At 38.5% G+C, this 19,901-nt stretch overlaps 1 protein-coding gene across 3 annotated transcripts in view; it reads right to left on the bottom strand.

The window, feature by feature from the left end:
- GALK2 (galactokinase 2) overlaps positions 1-19,901 on the bottom strand; it is a 55,327-nt gene that overhangs the window by 31,650 nt on the left and 3,776 nt on the right. The window contains exons 1-5 of one of the 3 annotated variants that reach the window (XM_010571875.1): positions 18,451-18,536; positions 15,733-15,821; positions 14,204-14,327; positions 9,013-9,103; positions 5,978-6,124 (exon numbers count right to left, since the gene is read on the bottom strand). In XM_010571875.1, coding sequence (XP_010570177.1) covers positions 5,978-6,124; positions 9,013-9,103; positions 14,204-14,327; positions 15,733-15,821; positions 18,451-18,503 — 504 coding nt within the window. In that variant the 5' untranslated portion in view covers positions 18,504-18,536. Of the gene's footprint in view, positions 1-5,977; positions 6,125-9,012; positions 9,104-14,203; positions 14,328-15,732; positions 15,822-17,808; positions 17,829-18,450; positions 18,537-19,901 lie in introns of those variants that run through there. The other 2 variants (XM_010571877.1, XM_010571876.1) reach the window with 2 other exon arrangements.

The following is a 19,901-nucleotide window of genomic DNA, read 5'->3' as shown; positions in this document are numbered from 1 at the left end:
GTTTGATGTTATTGATAATTAACATGAAGGCCTAAGTGTACAAAGGTATTTAGGAATCTGAGGAATAATGAAAGTGAACAGATGATCACTTACTTATAAAAAAACCTAAAAATAGAAACCTAAAGAATTATCTGGGTGAGAAGAGATAAGGGAGTTCCACCTTTAATAGTCCCCTTGCTCACAAAGAGGCCAAGGGCCAACTGCTCTGATTTTCACTCATGCAATGGGTCTGGACAGTATGTAAACTGTGACAGAATTTGTCCCTATATAACTGTCACTGTCAATATGTTCCATACCAGTGATCAATCCCTTTCAATCTTACATAGACCTTTAAAGAAGTGAACCTGTGTAAGATTAAACTCCTTAAAAGAGTAAGACAATTAGTGAGTAGGAGACAGGGAAATATTTGTTAGTAAAACAGAATTAGTGTTGCTTAGTATTTTTTTGGAACCGCTCACCCTACATTACCCAGAAACTTGATATATACAAATCCAGAATGACAGCAGTAAAAATAAAGCAACCTTCTTTATAAAATGATAGTATTAAATTACATCTGCCTCAGTGGTTTTATATAAGTTCATTTTGGTCAAAGTTAAACGTGCTAGATTTTCTATATATAACAATGCAGGAGTAGTGATAGCTAATCTTTAAAATAAAAAACCAATTTTCTTCCTGTTTTAAATGTTATTGTTTGCGAAGGGATGCCCCATGAAGAAAATACGTTTGTTAATATGAGTTATTTTTAGACTGTCATTTTCAGTGCTCCAAAAGTCTCTTCAGCATGCAAATTTAAGTAACTGGAGTATTTAAATAGCTATTGAGCCAAAAGTCCCGTGCATACATTTAGTCTCTCTACAGCAATACAGTAATGGTTCCCCAATGCACATTCATTAACATTTTGGCCAGATTAATCTGAAAAGTCAGACTCAGTCTGCTGCTTCCCTTTACAACAAATAATGTTGGTCATTTTATAGGAAATTTAGTGTAGAATTTCTACGAAATTCTACAGGGTTTAGTTCACAGCACACAGGACTGAAAATGGAAAATAAACATTTATCGATAAAGATGAGTATTTTACAGGAAGAAGAAAATATTCTTCATCACTTAAGGCATATTTAAAGTCTAGTTAGATGGGGATTTCTTTTTTCAATCTGTGCATGGTTTATACATATGTATATCTGTACGAAAAAACTTCTGAAATATAAGGCATTCTTTAATTTATTAAGGTATAAAATGATGCCCAAACTTTGAGGTTATTTTTACCACCAGGAATGTCCTTATTTTTAATATCTGTTCTTGACTAGGAATAGATTGCTGAAAGTTACCATCTGCTTCCAGTTTGCATACAAAATCCCAATTAGCTAAACTTCATGTATGTTTTGCAAGGTAATTATGCTTACTTTTTTCCAAAATGAGAAAATATTTGTCAGATAGTATCTGGATGTCCTCATGAGCACAGCAATCTTAGTTTGACTTCATCTGCCCTCTAACATGCTCAAATAGAAGGTTATCAATTTGGTTGATGAGAGATTACGGCCTTTGATTACCACTGCTCCAAAGTACTCTGTTTCCCCTTGATTACAAACACACATAGTCAAACTTAAGTTAAAGAACCCTGGGTTTTAATTCCACAGGGAGAAAGGAACTTTAACATTTCTCAATATTAACAGTACTTTAAAATACAATATCTGTGTACCATTTTTTGTGTAAGCAATTTGAGTTTCTCATATAAATAAACTAGGCGTGCATCTATCAAACATTTTTGATGCAGCAATATTATAAAATAATCCTAACTAGTATTATCAGCACACATTATTAATTTCAAAGTCACACTATCAATATGAATACTCACAGATTTTCTTGCCAGATAGCTAGATATTAAAGCCCTACTGCACATCAGAAAAATTATTAGGAAGTGGTAAAGTATTCAATTGAAGTCCTTTCCTTATTATATACAGGCTTCAGAAACAAAGTAGAAAGGATTCTAGTTGGCCAATCTGTTCTCCCACTGAAATCAATGACATTACCAGGTACAGTAACTGTTTAAATACAGGACAATGTTGAATGTTTTGAAAATAACCACACTCAAATTCATCTGAGACGTAGACTGAGAAAATTGAAGCCAATGGACACTGTGCCATTACAGGTTACATTTAGGTCCTCTATTTATCATTCTGTCTGACTTATATTTTTCTTAGTCTAGATAGAGCCAAATATAATTCAACTTCCTATGTTCAACATTTCACATTAAATTAAATAAACCCTATTCGCTTTTGATCTATTTTTCCCAATAAGTATGTGCATAGCTGCCCAGCCTTGAGCAACAGAATGTTAGGGTGGCTGAACAGAACTTAGTACCACAGGATTTAACATTTGGACAGCAACACTATCATCACATCTTTCAAGTAAATCTAGTTATTCAAAAGTACTAAGTGATATTCTGTACTCATTAATTCCTACCATGAAACACAAAGCTGGGACAATTTAGAGCATTATTCTATTTCCTTTACAAAAAGTATCTTCTCCTGATGAAAAGTTGTACAAAAGATTGATTTTGTAACAGTAAAATAAAAATCACTTTAAAATCAAAAGCTAATACTGAGCATTGCTGTTCTTTGAGTGATGCCAACACAGTCTTAGACTGGTATCCTGTTTGGAGGAGAAAAATGGATTCTTTTTAAAGATCGCATTCTAAATTTTCCATCTTGTTATTTGAATGCTATTGCCCTGCTGCAACTGGTTAGCACTGCACATCTGGCTGAATTGTCTTGGACTGGTATTTTCCCTAAACTATTGTGTATGTGTGTGATGGGTTTTTTAAAAAAATATATTGTATGCACAGTGAAACAATGCCCTATTGCAGACTCCTACATACAATAATTAGTGACAGCAATTTTTTTTATTTTGTTTTCAATGTCAAAAAAGTGCTATTTTTAAAGTAAGCCACCATGAAATTCTAGCCATGCTTTTACAATATTTTTCATTTCAGGTTTTTTTGGCTCTTAATCTCATAGGCCCAAACTTCACACTGGCAGTGTTATCTTGTAAAAGCTCTAAATTTCAACAACTTTTACTCTACAGCTACTATTTTTAACTTATATTTATCAGGAAAAAGAGCATATAACTCAAATATTCTCATAAAAATAGCTTCACAGAAACAAAACAGATAAATGTTCCATTCAGTAAAAGGTCAATTTTTCATAACTTTGGCTACAGAAGCCCTACAATTCAGCCAAATTTGATTCCAAAAGTTTCTATGTCCTGCTGCTACAGACCATCGTATTAAGATTTTGCAAAGTCCATCAAACTAATGAGGGGCAAAAAGTCAATCTTTTTCCATAAAATTACCACCATGACTAAATACTGTTACTTAGAAGTACTACCATTTACAACTTTTGCAACTCTCAAGCATTTGAAAAAATAAGACAGAGGGGAGAGGTGAAGTGATACTTCTTCCTTAAAAATAAACAAACACATAAATATCCAGAGCCCTAAAAATGCAAGGTCCTGGTTTGCTTTCTAGTAGAAAGGATCTGGAAAGCCCCTATTTCTGGTCAGCTAAGAATTCCCCTGCCATGGGGGAGCTTCCAGCTGATACACAGCCAGCATTACTGGACCCTGCACAGATACCATTTAACACCAGCACAGGATGCATTAGGAGCTAGAAAGAAGTGGCCAGAGCACATTTTACAATTCTGAGGGCTCACATGCCTAGATTGCTCTAATTTATACTCAGACTAGCTCTGCCGTATACAAGGCAGTTCTGCGAGGCTAAGCATAAATTCAGTGCAACAGAGAATGTGGATTTAGCTAGATATAAGAGGTCTCTAATGCTAAATCATAAATTAGCCAAGAACACTGAACTTGTTTTTACTGTCCTGTAAGATTTGGGGAAACTTAGAGCCTGGACAAAAGTAATCACTCTTCAGAGCTGTCATCCTCTGTCTTAACCACCACAACCAGGTGTGCAAGCACATAAAACCTTGGATATGTTCTTAACTGCTTCTATGTTGGCTATTGGGAATTCTCATCTGTACATTAATTGCTCATTTTTCATCACAAGTGCAAAATATTTGGCTGCAGACAGCAGGATTTCCTGACAAAAATGTGCAACTGTGTCTCTTGTGTTCATCCAACTATATTTGAGACACAAGATTAACTTCCAGCACACCTTCCAGCAAGCAGAAGACATTTTGGGTTGATTGAACAGGACACATGAGGAGAAGGAAAGACATTCAGTGGAGTCTCTGTCTTCCTTCTGTTCCTCCGCAAGTTTCTATGAAAATGCCAAAAGGAGTTTTGCACCTTTCTTTACAACAGGTCTGGCATAATGCCAGCTGGTACTCCCAAGCCATGTGTAAATTCAGCTCAAGATACACACTGTATCATTTATTCTCTGAAGAAAGCTGTGCAGTATTTCTTGGAATAATGAAAACCTGGCTTCTGGTTTTCCAGATACAGATTTCTACTACCTAGTAAAATTTGGGCTTTCTGACCTCTGTCAGTTTTATGGATTTTGCAGATACCCAATTTCTGAACACATGCACTCCAGTGATTTTGATCAGTGGTTCACAAGCTTAGCTCATTTGGTTACCACCATCAGAGATGGTGCTGACCTGTGATAAGACCACCTATGCAAAACCAGAAGCTTCTTGCCAGGCCAGGTACATATGTATAAAAAAGCATGTCTATCACCTCCAACCCTCTTACTGCAAGGTCTCATTTATCAGAGTAGGATCCTCAATTCCATGTTTTCATCTACCATTGCACTACATGTCTCACCTCACAAACTAGAGCCTCTGTTAAGTGTCCCATCCCTTACTTACCTTTTGACCACAATCGCATCAACACAAAGCAGGGTGACAGTAACTGTAGCCACATCCTCCTACATAAAAAAGCCTCCCTGCCTCACCTCCCTGCCTGCTTCTTTCTGCCTTAACCCTGCTTGATACCTTCCTGAAGCAAGCACTGTGAACTGTGCAATGTGGGATGGAACACTTACCGCTGAGCGGATTGCTGCAGCTGCAGCTACATAGAGAAGCAAGTCACAACTGATCAGCAAAAACCTTCCGTGTGGATCTGTTTACCTCATGGCTCAGATAAGTGCCTGTATACAAGCACAGTTAACAGCTGCCATCATCACGTACCACTTTAAGTTGGCTTTGTACCACGATTTGGGAATGTGCCTTAGACAATAGGCACAAATATGCATAACAGTCACATTTAGATCTGTTCTTTGCTCTTTCTTACAATGTTCTAATTTAAAATCCTAGTTTCACTTAACCAGACATTTTTACTGCAGAGAACTTCATTCCCACATGGCACCTTCAGGGACCATGACTCCTCCAGAAATTTGTATTACATGAGCCAAATTCTACTAACAGTTGTACTGCTAACAGGTCACATACTTGGGGGTTTGTTTTTAGACTAATGTTTGTTTAAAAAAGTGAGGAATACATTTTGGACTGTAAATATGTTCATTCCAAAAAAACTGTGAAGAGAATAAGGAGAAGCAGATGGAAGAATTTTACCTCTACATTGTGCTGATTATATAATTTATCAAGAAATTGTTCCACAGGCCTCCAACAGATGCTCTGCTGTTAAAGCCATGAAAAGTCATTCAGGGAGAGGGTAAAGGCCTTGGGGGTGTGGTCCACATGCTTCAGCACATACATCCTCAGTCCTGGCCTGCAGATAGCACATCTGGTCCAGGCATGGACCTCATGGTTGGCCAAAATACAGGCTTGCAATAATGCTCCTTTTTTCAGCTTTAATGTAAGCCTGTTTTCTTGCCAAATTCAAATCCTGCCAAAATTTGGCCAAAGATGTTTGCTCAATTGTGCAATATCTTAAGTTTATATCCAACAACTCTTTGCAAAAACAATTGTATCGTGTTTTTAATGTTTACAGGCATTAACAATATTTAATTTTAAGTAGAATTTTACTGCTGACACTCTTGTGATTTACAGTAAATTACCTTAGAGAGGGTTTTTCCATTAGCTCTTAGTGTCACGAGTCCTGCACAGCACACCAAAGCACTGGAGCTAGAGAGACCAGAACTTGGAGGGATGGTTCCATCTAGCAGACAATTCATTCCAGTTGGGTTATTAAGACCAAAATGTTCCTAACAATGAAAAAATAAACAATCTCAGTTTCAAGTACAGACAGGCTCAGGCTTGCAATTATCTGATACTTAGAAAGAGAATCTTTCTGTTGAGTTGCTGGAACCAAGGACCTGCTTCTGGTATCTCCAAAATAAAGCACAATTTTCATTCTATTCCTCAAGAACAAATCCAATGGTAGGGCTTCAGCCAAAGGTATGTCTGCAATTCCTGTACACAAACATACATGAGCTGACAGAACCGTACCCCAAGCAGAATTCAGTATGGGCTAAATGCCCAAGAATTTACCAAGCTTCGTGGGTGGGTTTTGCAGCAACTGGCTCTGCTCTGAGCTGCTGTGGTGACAGTATCAGAGGTTACCAAACATTTTATACCCTACTTTTGTCCTTTCCTCCACAGCTTCTCACTTAGGGCATCCTGAAGAGCTTAAGGTCCACTTTATGCTTCACTTCTAATGCTGGCACGTGTTACTAGGGAGCCACATCACACTGATGGGGAACTAGTAGCCATGCAGCTGATACTCCTATCTCCTGAAGCACCCACAGGACTACCACTGAGAAAACTACAATGGTACTTCAAGGATACTATGCTTTAGGAGGCACAAAGACATACCTACCAGTGGTGATGGTCTCTGTCATGCTATAGAATAAAGTTTAAAATATTTTTACATACATGATAGATATCATCACAGATATTACATTTAATCCAGAAGTCATAAATCCCCGCGTACATACTCTTATAATTACTTTTTATTTGTTTTGTCTTTTTATTTATAATAACTTTAATATAAATTCCTCTCTGTTGTTAGTTTGAAATAAGCATGCAGTACTTATTAAAAAATCATTGAATGTATATGGAGGTTATATGAATAGCTACATTCTGATACAGATTTATATGTCAATAAACTATGCTACAATGTCAATAATCAGAAAAAATGGCAGTGTTTCCATAAAGAAATGCCCACCTTCAAAAGATTTCTACTACTTTTCCTGAAACAACTTCAACCATAAATACCAATGATAGAGATTAGCAAACACAAAGAGCCTCCTTTAATGTCTTCTACCATCACTTCATATTATTTTAAATTTCCCTTTCTACAAATATAAGGGAATTCATACCTCAAATACTATTGCTGCCCATGCCCCTTCATGAAGAACGCTAGACAGGCTTGTTCAAAACCAGAAAATGCTTGAGTAACCAGAAACTGATCCACAGTTTCTGGATTGTCTTGAATGTGAATCAGGCTTACAAACTTATCACGCGATGTTTAAATAGAAAACGTACTTCAGTTTCAAAAATGAAAATGGACTTTGCCAAGTTCTGCAATAGTTCTGTCCCAAAAGGATAGCATGTTCAACTTAATATAAACAGATTATCCCGCTGGACCCTCTGAGTACTTGTATTTCAGTGTTTCTTAAGTCTGTAACATTTATGCTTATTTTCTGCCAGTGCTAGAGTCTGCAAACCTGTTTTGCAAATTAACCTTCAAGTATGAAAGTTTGTCCTTAGGAAACAAATCTCAGTAGCAGACTGCAAAATAAATAAAGTCAATTGGTCATGCTAGCCTTAATATAAAAAAAGATATATTGTAAAGAAACCTAATCTACATCTCTACAGTCAATGCAATTTAAATGCCTGTGTTACTGAGCAACACAAAATTGAAAATACTCATGTTACTGCAAACGTAAGTAATTTATTGGGGTCTAAACATAGGGGCAGGGGTCTGTTTAGGAACTGTGGATTGTAATAAAGTGACTTGTGGCACTGATTATTCCAAATATTGTATTTTGAAGGCTCCGGTGGCAGGTTTGAGGCAGGCTTTGTTGGCTGCCTGCAGTCCTCATCTATTGGATCATCCTGTGGGGTGACCTAGATGGCCTATCCTGAGGCAAGCTTCATGTGCTTCAAAAAGCACATTCACCCATAATTTGGGCTGCCTGTGGCAACCTGTTCCTGACCTAGCCATCACTGTTTATCCCATCTGCCCTTCCAGAAATATCACTGGATTGACATCAAGCTGAGAAGTCATCATGTTTTTTCTCAAAGGGCCATGAATCACCTGCAAACAGCAGGTGAGATTTATAGGAAGCCTCAAGTGTGAGTTCAGGCTGCCTCCCAGGACAACACTGACAATCAGCACTTAGTTTCACAAGCAGTTCAGTCTTCAAGTCAGTCTGGAGACAGGCTAGCTCACAAAGGAGAAGATAAAGCTCAAATGAGCAGACAGGTAAATGTCTATCTGTTCAGTGTTCCTGCCTTTACTGTAAGTGTGCCATTTCCTGCATAGCTGCACTCAACTCAGGAAATTTTGAAAATCCCATTCAAATTCCACACACTGAAAATCTGGTTAAGTAATGGTTTTCACTGGAATATTTCTCCTGTACGCTGTTTACTTACATTTTACATTTTCTGTTGCCTACTGCATGAGTCAGCTTCACTCAGTTGTGCACAAGTTGTAGGTTTCCAACATGAATGGAAATTAATGTTTTTAAACATGTTTCCATAGGAAGAAAAGGACTAATATATGATCTTTGTGTCCTGACAGACAAGCCTCCAAAGCTTTTTAAAAGCAGATTTTAATTAGATGATTCCATCGGAAAGCGTGATGTTTAACTTCAAAATAGAGAAATGTCATCTTGATAATGAGTTTGATCATGACTTTACTAAATAAGTAATTATTTGCCATCGTAATTTATGTAATGAAAATAGGGATCTGCAAATATTTAAAAACAAACCCACGCATATCTCCTCTTCAAATTTTCACATAAAAATACTAAAATGTATGTCAAGAAAAGCTATAGAATGCAGGAAAGTATTTTGAGGGTGAATACGTATGCTTGTCGTATTTTACTTCTACATTAATTTCATAAGTTAAATGGATTTGGCTTACCTGAATACCCTTCAGTCCACACAGGAAGTAGTTATGCCACTGAGGTTTGGTTTTGTTAATCTGAATGTTATTAACACTAGTACTGAAATCCCTGCAAAAACAGAAAAACCTTGAGGCTTTAACTTACCAGTAAACTTAGCTTGAAAAAAACATGGCTTATTACTGCCACCTGCTGATGAACAAAAACATTTCGATGTTAATTTTCTTCAGTGCAATGGTTTTTGCGGTTTTTTGTACAGATCTTCTTTATTAATCAATTCTATAAGGATATTTTAGATTGAAGCATAAGAATTTTTGCTTAAGTTATAGAATTTATTAAATAAATTCAGAAATTAAACTGACTTTGGCATCCTTAATTAAGGCAGCAGGCCTTCCATTACGTGTGTATTTTCTCTTGATCTCTTAGAGAAGTGAAAATCTAAATAGTCATATCTGTCAAACCTAGAATAGAGATAAATACACTTCAGGTTCTCTAGTAATCCCTGCTCGGGAATTCATCTTCATTACCTTTGCTCTGAATGGCACTTCACTAAAACAAGCCTAGTGCTCCAAAATTATTTTATGTATGTTACAAGATACAAATCAAATAATTTAGTTTAGAATAGTTTATCTATTTCCTCCAGGATAATTCTGATAATGGTTTTCCTACTCTATCTTCATTTCAAAATAATAAAAATGTTAAGCCTGAATGCTCCTAAAGAAACTACTGCTACAGATTGGTGCTGTCAAAGTGAGCATGGAGTGATGCACAGAGACCTTAGAGGAGCACACATTAAGCACCAAGAATTGCAGATTGTTTAGAAGTCTATACTGTTGAATGTCCAGTAACTGTATCTACCTGATGTCATTACAGCAGATGCCCAACACAGAAAGAGGAAAGGCACTGAGAATGTCAAGAAAAGCTAACAAAAAATATTCAAAAGTTGCAGGCTAAGCTGTGCTTTACAAGGCAACGTCTGCCAAACAGTATGAACAGAGGCAGCTGAATTCCCTGGAAATATTTAGGTTTAATGGGAATAAAACCACTTTCAAGAAATTATACAGCAGGGGACAGTCTGCAACTCCTAAGGGGATGGAATTTTTTGTTCTTATGCTAGTCCCACTCTGTATCTGTAAACTATGTAGGTTAGTGATATGCTGGTTTTATTTTTATCCAAAATGATATCACTAGTTAATACCTGTAATGAATACCAGTGTGAAGGTGTTTTTAATGGTAAAGTATTCTGTTACCTATGGAGAAACAGTTATACTAATATAAAGAATCTTTACAATGATATAATTGTCTTCAAATGATGGCTGAAAACTTCACTTTATTCTGGTGCAATTAAAGGCTGCAATTTTTGTGTTATGTAACCCCCAAAGCTGACAACCAGTGTACAAAAAGACCCACAATCCTGCCTCTTCGCTTGGTCTAATGCTAGCTATGCTGTAGTGAGCTACTCCACTTGTATTACCAGTCTACAACCTGCTCCTAGCTCAATGTTACATGACAGATCTTACACTTTAAGTATCAACTTAGAATTACCATTTTGTCAGTTATACATTCAATTTCAACAGTCAGTACAGTGCAGAAATATCAGAGATTGGTGTACAGTTAACATACAAATTGCTGTCTGTCAATCTGAACTGTTCAAAATAGTGCCACTTACAGGACATCATCAAAAATGCAGCATCAAAGAATTGTACAAAGTTAGTGCCAGAAATTACTGGGATTTGTAGAGTAACACAAAAGATCTGAAAGGGAGTATTGAGATTACAGTACAAGAAAAGTTTGAGAATAGCTGTAAAATTCTTCCAATTTGAGATTCATGTGTAGTCAGAACAATCTCCCAGAAAATAAAATAAAATCATTTTGCTTATGGCTTTTCAATATAATAAAAAACCCAGAAGTACTTGTAAAATAGAAAATACTTGTCAAAAGTCATGAAAATTAAAAAAATCCTGTGTTTGCTTATGCTTGTTCTCTACAATAATCCTAAATTATTATTGTAAAAAAGCAATGTTGATGGAAATCAATGCGTAAAAGTGATTAACAGAAAGCAAATGTGAAGTCCTCTTTCCCTCAAAAAAGAGTTGTAAAGTATTTTATCTTCGTAATTCTTTTTATACAATCAGGCAAAGTAAAACTTCAATGAACAAGACATAAACTATGATTATATTTGCTGGTTCTCAAGACAAATTAAAATAATGACTTCTTAAAATGCATTTTGCTCATTTCTGCAATCTTCTTGCATAGAAAATGAAAGAAAAATTGGCATTGATTTTGGCAGGTTTCACATGAACATAATTCACACAAACACAGAATGTGGTACTGTCAAGATGCCCAGAATCCTTAACTGTATTTTTTTGTTATCACATTCAATTTGTTGTAAAAACCAATTCCTAAATTGATAACGCCCAAGCGTTATCTTAAATCAGTAAATCTTCAGGCTTGCCTTTGATCCTCCTACTGGAAGGCAGACAGTTTGATATAAGAACTTTACAATAAAATAAAATAAAAAATTGGGAAAAACATACCCATAAAGTAAAAATACTGATATTGTCTGTTCCAGCCTTTCTGTTTTAAAGGATTCTTGGGAAAGCTTGCCCCTCCTCCAAGCTAGATATAAGCATTCCAATTCTTCTGCATAATTAGAAGAGGAGAGTTTTTTAAGTAGTGTGAAAAACACATGTGCCTGAGGTGTTTTTTACTGTCTGAATAGTAATTAATCCTTATTTTTGGGAGACAAATTTGGCTCTTTGTCACAGAACCTCATTGTCTTGTCAATCTGTTAGTTTATCTGTTTAAGTCCTCTGTAAAAAAAAAAAAATCTGATTTTTTTTAAAAAAGATTTTCAGGTTTTGCCACAAGATGGAAACCAACTGATAATTATCATCCTCTGGTATGTCTGAAGGCATTTTGAGAAGTATCATGTCATATATTCTCTGTACACGTACTTCTCAATTACAAAGATTTTATGTGAAGGGGAGGTACCAGGAACTTCCAAAGACTGTAATTTCTGAATGCTGTTTTAGCCCAAATAACACTAAAGGCATCTGATCAGTTGGGATGATTTCTGATTAAAAACACATAGGTGATTTTTCTTCCAACCTGTTCTTCGTCCTGTTTTCCCTGAAAGGTAACATGAACCATCAGGGTGGAAGAGGGCTACAGAACTGTTACACATTTTACCAGTTCATGAAACAAGAATGAAATAGGAAATAGTGATTCTGCGGAGGCTTATGGTTAGTCCTTGTTTGCCAAAGGCCTATATATATGCATTCACCACAGGCATAAATCTACCAGTGTAACAGGCTGGGAAAAAAGATACACTGTCAACAGTTTTGTTATGTGGTGTAACGTTCAAAGTGTTGAAAAATATTTCTTTGTTATGAAATTATGGGCATGTTTTAGCTTTGTTTTTAAGGAGCAGTGTCTCAACAAAATAGAAATGCTTAATGCTGTATTCTGAGACCTCTTCTTGGTTTACAGTTTAAAACATACCATTTCAAACTGAAACCAGGGCAGATATAAAAATAAGGTGACTGTGTATGCAATTTGAATTCAAAGGCTGTAATTCCAGATTTGGTAGGAAATGTATGTACCTTAGGAGAAGGCCATTTCAATTGTGATGTAATGTGCCAAAGCTTAAAGACCAAGTAAAAATGTTTACCTTTTGGTTACTGCTTTATTTAGTATCCATTATAACAACTTTTCCTAATCAAAGCTATTATAAGTCTGGAACTACCGCTTCTTGCAGAATGGTTTTGCAATACAGCTTAAGCCATGCTGGAGGCTGCTATTAAAAAAGGGAAAGGTCCCACTCATGTCTTCCATTTCCTATCCCCCTGCTCACCACTGCATGTTCCCACTGTTTACCCCAAGTCAGCTTTAGTGCTGAGTGCAAGGCAATTCAGTTCACTAAAATGACAGAAAATTAACCAGGCAAAAAATAGGTGAATAGTGCACTTTACCTTAAAATCAAACAAGTACTAGACCTAGTAAAAGGCAGAGGGTGGATCAATGTCAGAAGCAGAGACAGGGAGACTATGGGTAAAAGAAGCAAGCCATCACCTTTTGGCGGTGGCAAACTCTTAATTCAGCCCAGCTATAATGTGAAAACATACTCTACAAAGTGAATGAAAAACATTTGAGTATTTATACTTACCACGGAAGTAAAAATTCCTTTCAACTGCCTTACTTGCAGGCAGCAGCTCAGAACATATTTTTATAACAAACTGAGCTTTAAGCAGGAATATGTGTTTAAATAGTTCCCACTTTTGGCAGTATGTTCCTGTCCCTGTGCTGCCATACACTCTGCTTTCAGGGAGTAATTTACCATTGGCTTAAACCAATGGCTTAATAAAAATGTCTTAAACTAAGCTTGTCCTGATTCCGATTTTTGCAAAATCCCCACAAAAGTTCATGTGGATAAGTGACCTGATCTGAACTGCCATGCAACCACACAAATATCAGTCTGTTACAAGGAAGAAGGCAGAAAAATGTGGCTGAAGTTGAAAAGAATGGCAGGGTTATTTCCCTATGTTCAGCATTTGTGAGACCATAGCTGGAATACTGCATTCAGTTTTGGGGTTTCCCAATACAAGAAAGACATTAGCAAACTGCAGGGAGTCCAGCAGAAGACCATCAAGATGGTTACAAGGGATCTCCAAAGGTCCCTTCCAACCTAAATTAGTCTCTGATTCTGCAAACAAGCAGCTGTGGAGGAAGTGGAAGAGAGGGAATACAGATTCTTTGAGTCAGGATTGTTGCTAAAGCCATTGTGTTGTGAAAACACAGTCCCAGGTTCTCCAGAGCAGGGTAATGTTAGCTTACATAGGCAGTAATTGATTACAAAACATTTCACTCCCTTCTCCAGGAGAAACTGAACTGCTGCCAGTTATGGGGATTACATCAAGAAAGATGAGCTACAACAAGGGAAGACAGGATTGCACTTTTAGAAAGATTGAAAAATCAGAGGCCTCACAAGAGATATCTGAACAGACAGGTGGGAAACAGAAGTAGCAAACCTATTGCTCTAAACTAATATGCACAGCATAGCATCAATGGGATCCCATCTGCTTATATCATTTTACAGAATTAAACTCTATACTGCAATGGCAGTTTGTCAGATCTCTGAGAAGTTAACCTGTATTGCACTTGCATAAAGAGGTTCATAAAAATTAGTGAATAAACAAAGTAATTACTTACAAGTACAAAGAATTGGTATTTGCCAGTTGCACAACTTTAGTTTTTACAGGTTCTACCGCAATCAGTATATCTTGTTCTATAGCCATAGGGAGCACAGCATAACCACAGTAGTCTATATGTTCTCCTACCAAAGAAAAGAGATAATTAAAATATTTTGGAATAATTCTTTCTAGAATAGCAGTAACAGGGCTTCTACAGGGGTTCAGTGTTGTTTACCATACAAGACAATTTCTGAGCATAGTCTCAACTCTTATTATTTAAAGTTTGGGGTGCATTTCCTCCATTTTATATTACTGCACAAAAATTTTCTTCTTTCTTTAGTGATTTTATCTATGGCATCTGTTTATAAATCTTTGTGTTTTAACATTGGCTTATAAAAATTAAAAAAACACTACATAGATTATTGTCCAGCAATGAGAATGGCCACATTATTTGTACACTGTTGTGACAGTACAAAAAATTAAGTCAAATCAGTCACATTTAACTGATGACTGGAAGAGATAAAGGCACCACAGGACGCCTCATTATGTGATCTCCTCTGCTTATGTGGGTGATTCATTAGCCCACCAGCAAAGGCTTGTGGTAGAAATTTTATATTTTATTTTTCATAAAATTTCTGGACTTTTTTTCCAAGAAGATAATAATTATATGTAAATAATCATTAATACAGTTACATACAACACATAAAGTAATATTAAAGTAGAAAATGTATGTAGTAAACATCCTCTCTCTTGGAAGTAATTCCCAGTTAGCATATGCCGTCAATTTAATCTATATGATATGTTCACACAGCACCAAGATAAAAATTATCATTAATTGCACAATGGACTAAATAATTTTTAAAGCTCTGTTTTGCAGGATCCTTTTAGTTACAATGTCTTCAAATGCGTAGGGTTACTTTATGAATATCGAAGAAATTGAGCTCTAGGGAGAGTACCATCTTAATATGGATAGAGAAATCTCAAAAATAAGGCTGCCACAGAAATACAAGTAAAACCTAAATACAAAATAATTGTGTCTCTCCAGTCTGCCAGTGAATCACAACCCACTGTTCTAAGTTCTGTGGACACCACTCTATGGAAGAGTAAAGAAGAGCAGATGATGGTAGAATCATTTCATGCTTTATCATATGCATTGCTGTGTGGCTGGTTATATTTGGTAACAAATTATAATGGAAGAAAAAAAAATACTAATTTAATTTGTGGATGCACTGTTCATCAACTACTTTAGATTAAATTTCCCAAGCCTTTCAAAAAAATGGTATCCAACCATAACCTGGCAAGTTACTCCAATTTTCAAAACCATCACTACTATAAATGTTTTTTCCAAAACTGATATTTGAGTGTGCAGTTGTTTGTAATGAGGTGTAGTAAAAGCTAGTAAAGTATTATATTCTGTTTTCCATTTATCACAAGCAACTTCTCTGAAAAAAATAAAATTAAGACCAACATTATTTTGATTCTATGTTTTGAACTACACGGCTTTTATGATGGCGGATAAAATAACAGAATATTAATTTTTCTCTTTACCTATTAAGTTGACTCGCCCTGGTGCACGAACATAAAACTTGGGAGCCGATCCAAATTTTGATATAAACATCTCCTTTAGCTTCTGCAATCTGAAAGGTGGGTTAGAAACATTTAGAAGGACTATATTTGCAAAAAAGGCAGGAAGTTTCCACATTTCTTGAAGTAAGTTCAATTCAACTTTTTGAATTACGTGTTTTGTCTGTTACATCAAGAGCAACATTAAGGTGCTTATTTTTGCTCTTCATATAACATTCATTGTGACAGAGAAGACTCCATTTAGAATATTCTAATTAAGAAACGTGTATGTTCACTTGAAAAGGATAGAAGGGGCCTTATTTTATTTAAGTCCTCTGTCTAGGTTGGTTCTAGACAGAAGCAGGGAAGGCAATTGCCTGGGGTAGCAAAATACCATGGCCTCCAGCTACCTATGCCACAACCCTGTAAAACTGTTTGCCATTGAGGAAGAATCCGGCAGTGTGGACCAATGGCTCATTTGTGGCACTGGGATTTGTCACATACACACAGAGGCACTCCCTTTAAAGTCAGATCTGACCGCACCAGGCCTGAGCAAATTCATTTTCTTCCAAGTTTTGACTTTTATCAATTTCCATATTAGATACTACCGCATTTCTGTACAAATACGTATGCAGAGAACTAGAATTCCAAACCTCAGATTATCCCTGCAACTTACTTAGTATTTACTCTACAGGTTTACAGCAACAGTTCACAGAAAGTTCTTCAGGTTTTCCATTTGGAGGTGCTAGACGTGCCACTGAAAGTTCTGATGCAAAGAAAAATTCGGCATATTGCTTTATTTCCTAAGACTGCAAAGGTATCTAGCTTCTGCCCTGTGTTTGCAAAGCTGGAATGCTTTTAATGTCATGTAAGAACTGGGTAAATAAAGACTGAGAAGAGATTAAGCCATTATCTTAGTGAAGCATGAGAAATTTGACAGTGATTCACTTCAAAACTACCTTAAAGCAATTTAGGTTGCACACTAACCTATTAACTTTAATTAATGTAAGCAACAGACTAAAATGATGAAAAAGCAGTAAGAATACAAGAAAAATAATCTTTAAAATGGGACTTACAATACCGACATACCCTGTTGGCTTTAAAGCATGTAGCCAATTAAATTTTTGTTTGTTTGTTTTTAGTCTACTAACAAAAATCTAGTAACAGGAACCCTGCTAAGGTTTCTACATTTAGTCTAAAACTAGAACTGGAAGCCTAGTTAATGCAAAGTGTAAGTAAGAAGACAGCAATGAGAAACAGATGTTACAAAATTTCACAGTCAATTATTTAGTTTATACTTCTTTGTAAAAGCTGTGTTACTGTCCAACTACATATATTCAAATGTTTTATAAGATTTCTTTAGATGTAAAGCTACAAAATACTATTTTTTGTGCTTTTTTTTAACAGATCTTTCAGTACTTTTCCATCTTGGCACCCAGTAACAAAGCTGTATTACGTCCCTCTATAATTTCCCCTTTTTGTCATCTCCCCTAGTATTGACTAGTTTATCACTCTTCCAATTAGCAGAAGCAATTTCTGCCATTTCATTGTACAATCCCTTTTCTAGATCACATTAATAATATTGTAGTCCATAGGGGAATCTGTTGGCAGAAGTCTAGGTGTTAACTTTATTCCTTTTTGTGTCAGTATTTAGAATGCTTCTTTGTTTCACAGATATTTTTATAGTGGTGTTGGTACTAAGAGACTAAGAACAAACAGAGCAGTCATGGGGACATGTTTATCTAAGTGCTGATTGATCTCTTTTTTTAATGTGGGTTTTTACAAGCAGGCCCGATGAAAGGCTATTTACAGGCTTTGGCCTTGATGTTGCAACATGCATGCTGCATTTTAAGCACCTACATCAAAGATAATTGTCAGAAGTGTTAAGTGAAGGCATCCCTCACAACTTCACACATCCAAGCCTGGAAACGCCAGACTCATCCTTTCCGCAGTGCAATCATACGCAAGCAACTAAACTTAAAAAAAGAAAAGACCCTTCTCCAGTGCTAACACAGGTAAAAAGGTTCGTTTCAACTGTTTGGGCATTCTACTTCCACACACCGAGTGCAACTCCGTGGGGAAAGAGCATGCATTGGCAGGTGCCGCAGTCATACCAACACAGAGCCAGGCCTACGCCGTTCCAAGGAATCGCATGGGCACTTCTTTTATAGCCAAAAGGACAAGAGGATAATCAGTACCCCCAAAATTCTGAACCAACTAAAAACGCTAGGAGGAAAGATGAATTAATTACTCCCCTCCTGCCACAGGGGCACTGTGCGGGAGGCAGCAGGGACGCCTGGGCAGCAGGCGGTCGCGTTTGGCGGAGAAGGGGCAGGAGGGGCCGGTGCCCAGCGCCCGGCCCTGCGGCAGAAGGGGGCCGGCGCCCACGCCCGCTTGCCGGCGGGGAAATCAAAGCACGCCCAGGCCAACGTGGCTGAGGCGAGGGTGCTCCCGGGGCCACACAAAACGCAAGCGTCACGCTGTTTGTGTTGAGGCGAATCAAAGGATCGCAAGTCAAAACCCTCTCACACCTCAGGCGAGAGGCTTGGAAACAGACCGTCCCACCTGTCCTCCCACCTCCCCTGCCCGCCTGCAGACCGCCCGCCCGCCCGCCCCGGGATAAATGGCGGCGGGCTTCCGCAGCTCCGTTGCGGCCGTGGCCTCTCGCTGCGGCGCCGGGGCCGAGGGGAGCGACCCACCCACCTGGGCTGCTCCACCAGCTGAACCGGGAGGGTGCCGGGGGCGTCCGCCGCCATGGCGGCCCCCCCCGCTGGCTGAGGCGGGCAGCGGCGCGGCGCGGTGCGGCGCGGCGGCTCCGGCTGCACCGCGGTCACGGGACAGGCAGACACCGTCCTTCCGGGCGGCGGAGCCGGCAGCCCGGCCTCCTGCCCGCCCCGGCCCCGGTGGCAGGGCACCCCTGAGGCGAGGGTGCTCAGTCCCCGGGCCTGTCTCTCAGACCCGTCGGCACGCCGCAGCCCGGGCGGCGGTGGGGCGGCTCTGCCCTCAGCTCCTCGCCTGCCACAGTCCAGATGTGACAGGAAAGCTGTTGCGATGTGTGAAGGAAATGTTTTTCTCCTTCATTCCTGTCAGAATTTGGCTGTCGACAGAAAAACTCCAAAAACTGTCCCCGGCTGAGTGCGTGGAGCCAGCTGTAGGCTGCCCCGGCGGGCACCTTGCAGGCCTGTGGGGTTGGAGTCACCCTCGGCGCCGTGCATTGGGCCAGTGCCGGCAAAATGCGCATGTAATGAAAACAATACATTGGCAATGCGATCCCCTACGGCATTATCCCCCCCCTCCCCCCTTGTTTTTTCTGGTGTGTGGTTCTGCCAGCTTTCCTCAAACAAGCAGTCTGACAGCTCCTGTTTACCCCTCAAGATTAATGGCTGCAGTTACTTTGAGGAACTAAGCTTTTCAAATGCATTTACAAGCTCACTTGCTCATTGTTATTGACTGTTTTGGTGTATATCTTAAAGCCCCTAATATTCCACTGATGACACTTTAAGTGCTTGGACTGAGAGAAGCATAGTAACATTGAGATTTCATTGTGGATTTACATGGTTTTCTGAGGTAAAACTTTTCTCCCGATTAGTATGGTTGGCATAACAGAAACACGGTTTTTAAGACTTAGCAGTAGCCATAGGAAAAAAAAAAAAAAAAGACTGCCAGAAACTCTAACAACATAAAATGACGAACAACAAACATCTGCGAGACCCAATAAATACCGCAAATGCGTCTAAGAGTCTGTGAGAACCACGGCCTTGTGGAGACTGTGGAGGGGCAAAGCTTGTCTGTCTGAGGTCTTTGCCTCACTCAGCTGGAAAGCAGCAGCAGAAATTAGCGTTTAAAAATCTAAAAAGCCAGTGCTTTGCAAGGCCCGTGTTTTTTACAGTTTAGGCCTTTTTAAATTGCTGCGACAGAATTATATGCTTGTGGTAAAGGCAGCGCACGTAAACCGTTCAGCAGCACGGACTGAGGCAAATACACCGCACTAAAGACTAAGCGACGCTGCGACCATCAGCGAGCGGCCGGGCTTTTCGAACTTGCCATCCAGAGACGCCCAGTCGCAAGACTGAGAGCTCCGCTACGGGAGCCGGGCTCGCAGCGCCCACACCCGCACGCACGGCCACCGGCCCCGGCGCCACCACGGCGCGCTC

Source organism: Haliaeetus leucocephalus, unplaced genomic scaffold, assembly GCF_000737465.1.
Source record: "Haliaeetus leucocephalus isolate CR32 unplaced genomic scaffold, Haliaeetus_leucocephalus-4.0 Scaffold339, whole genome shotgun sequence".
NCBI classification, from domain to species: Eukaryota; Metazoa; Chordata; class Aves; order Accipitriformes; family Accipitridae; genus Haliaeetus; species Haliaeetus leucocephalus.
The sequence above is the reverse complement of the archived record's forward strand: the minus strand, read 5'-3'. Positions and strand labels throughout refer to the sequence as shown.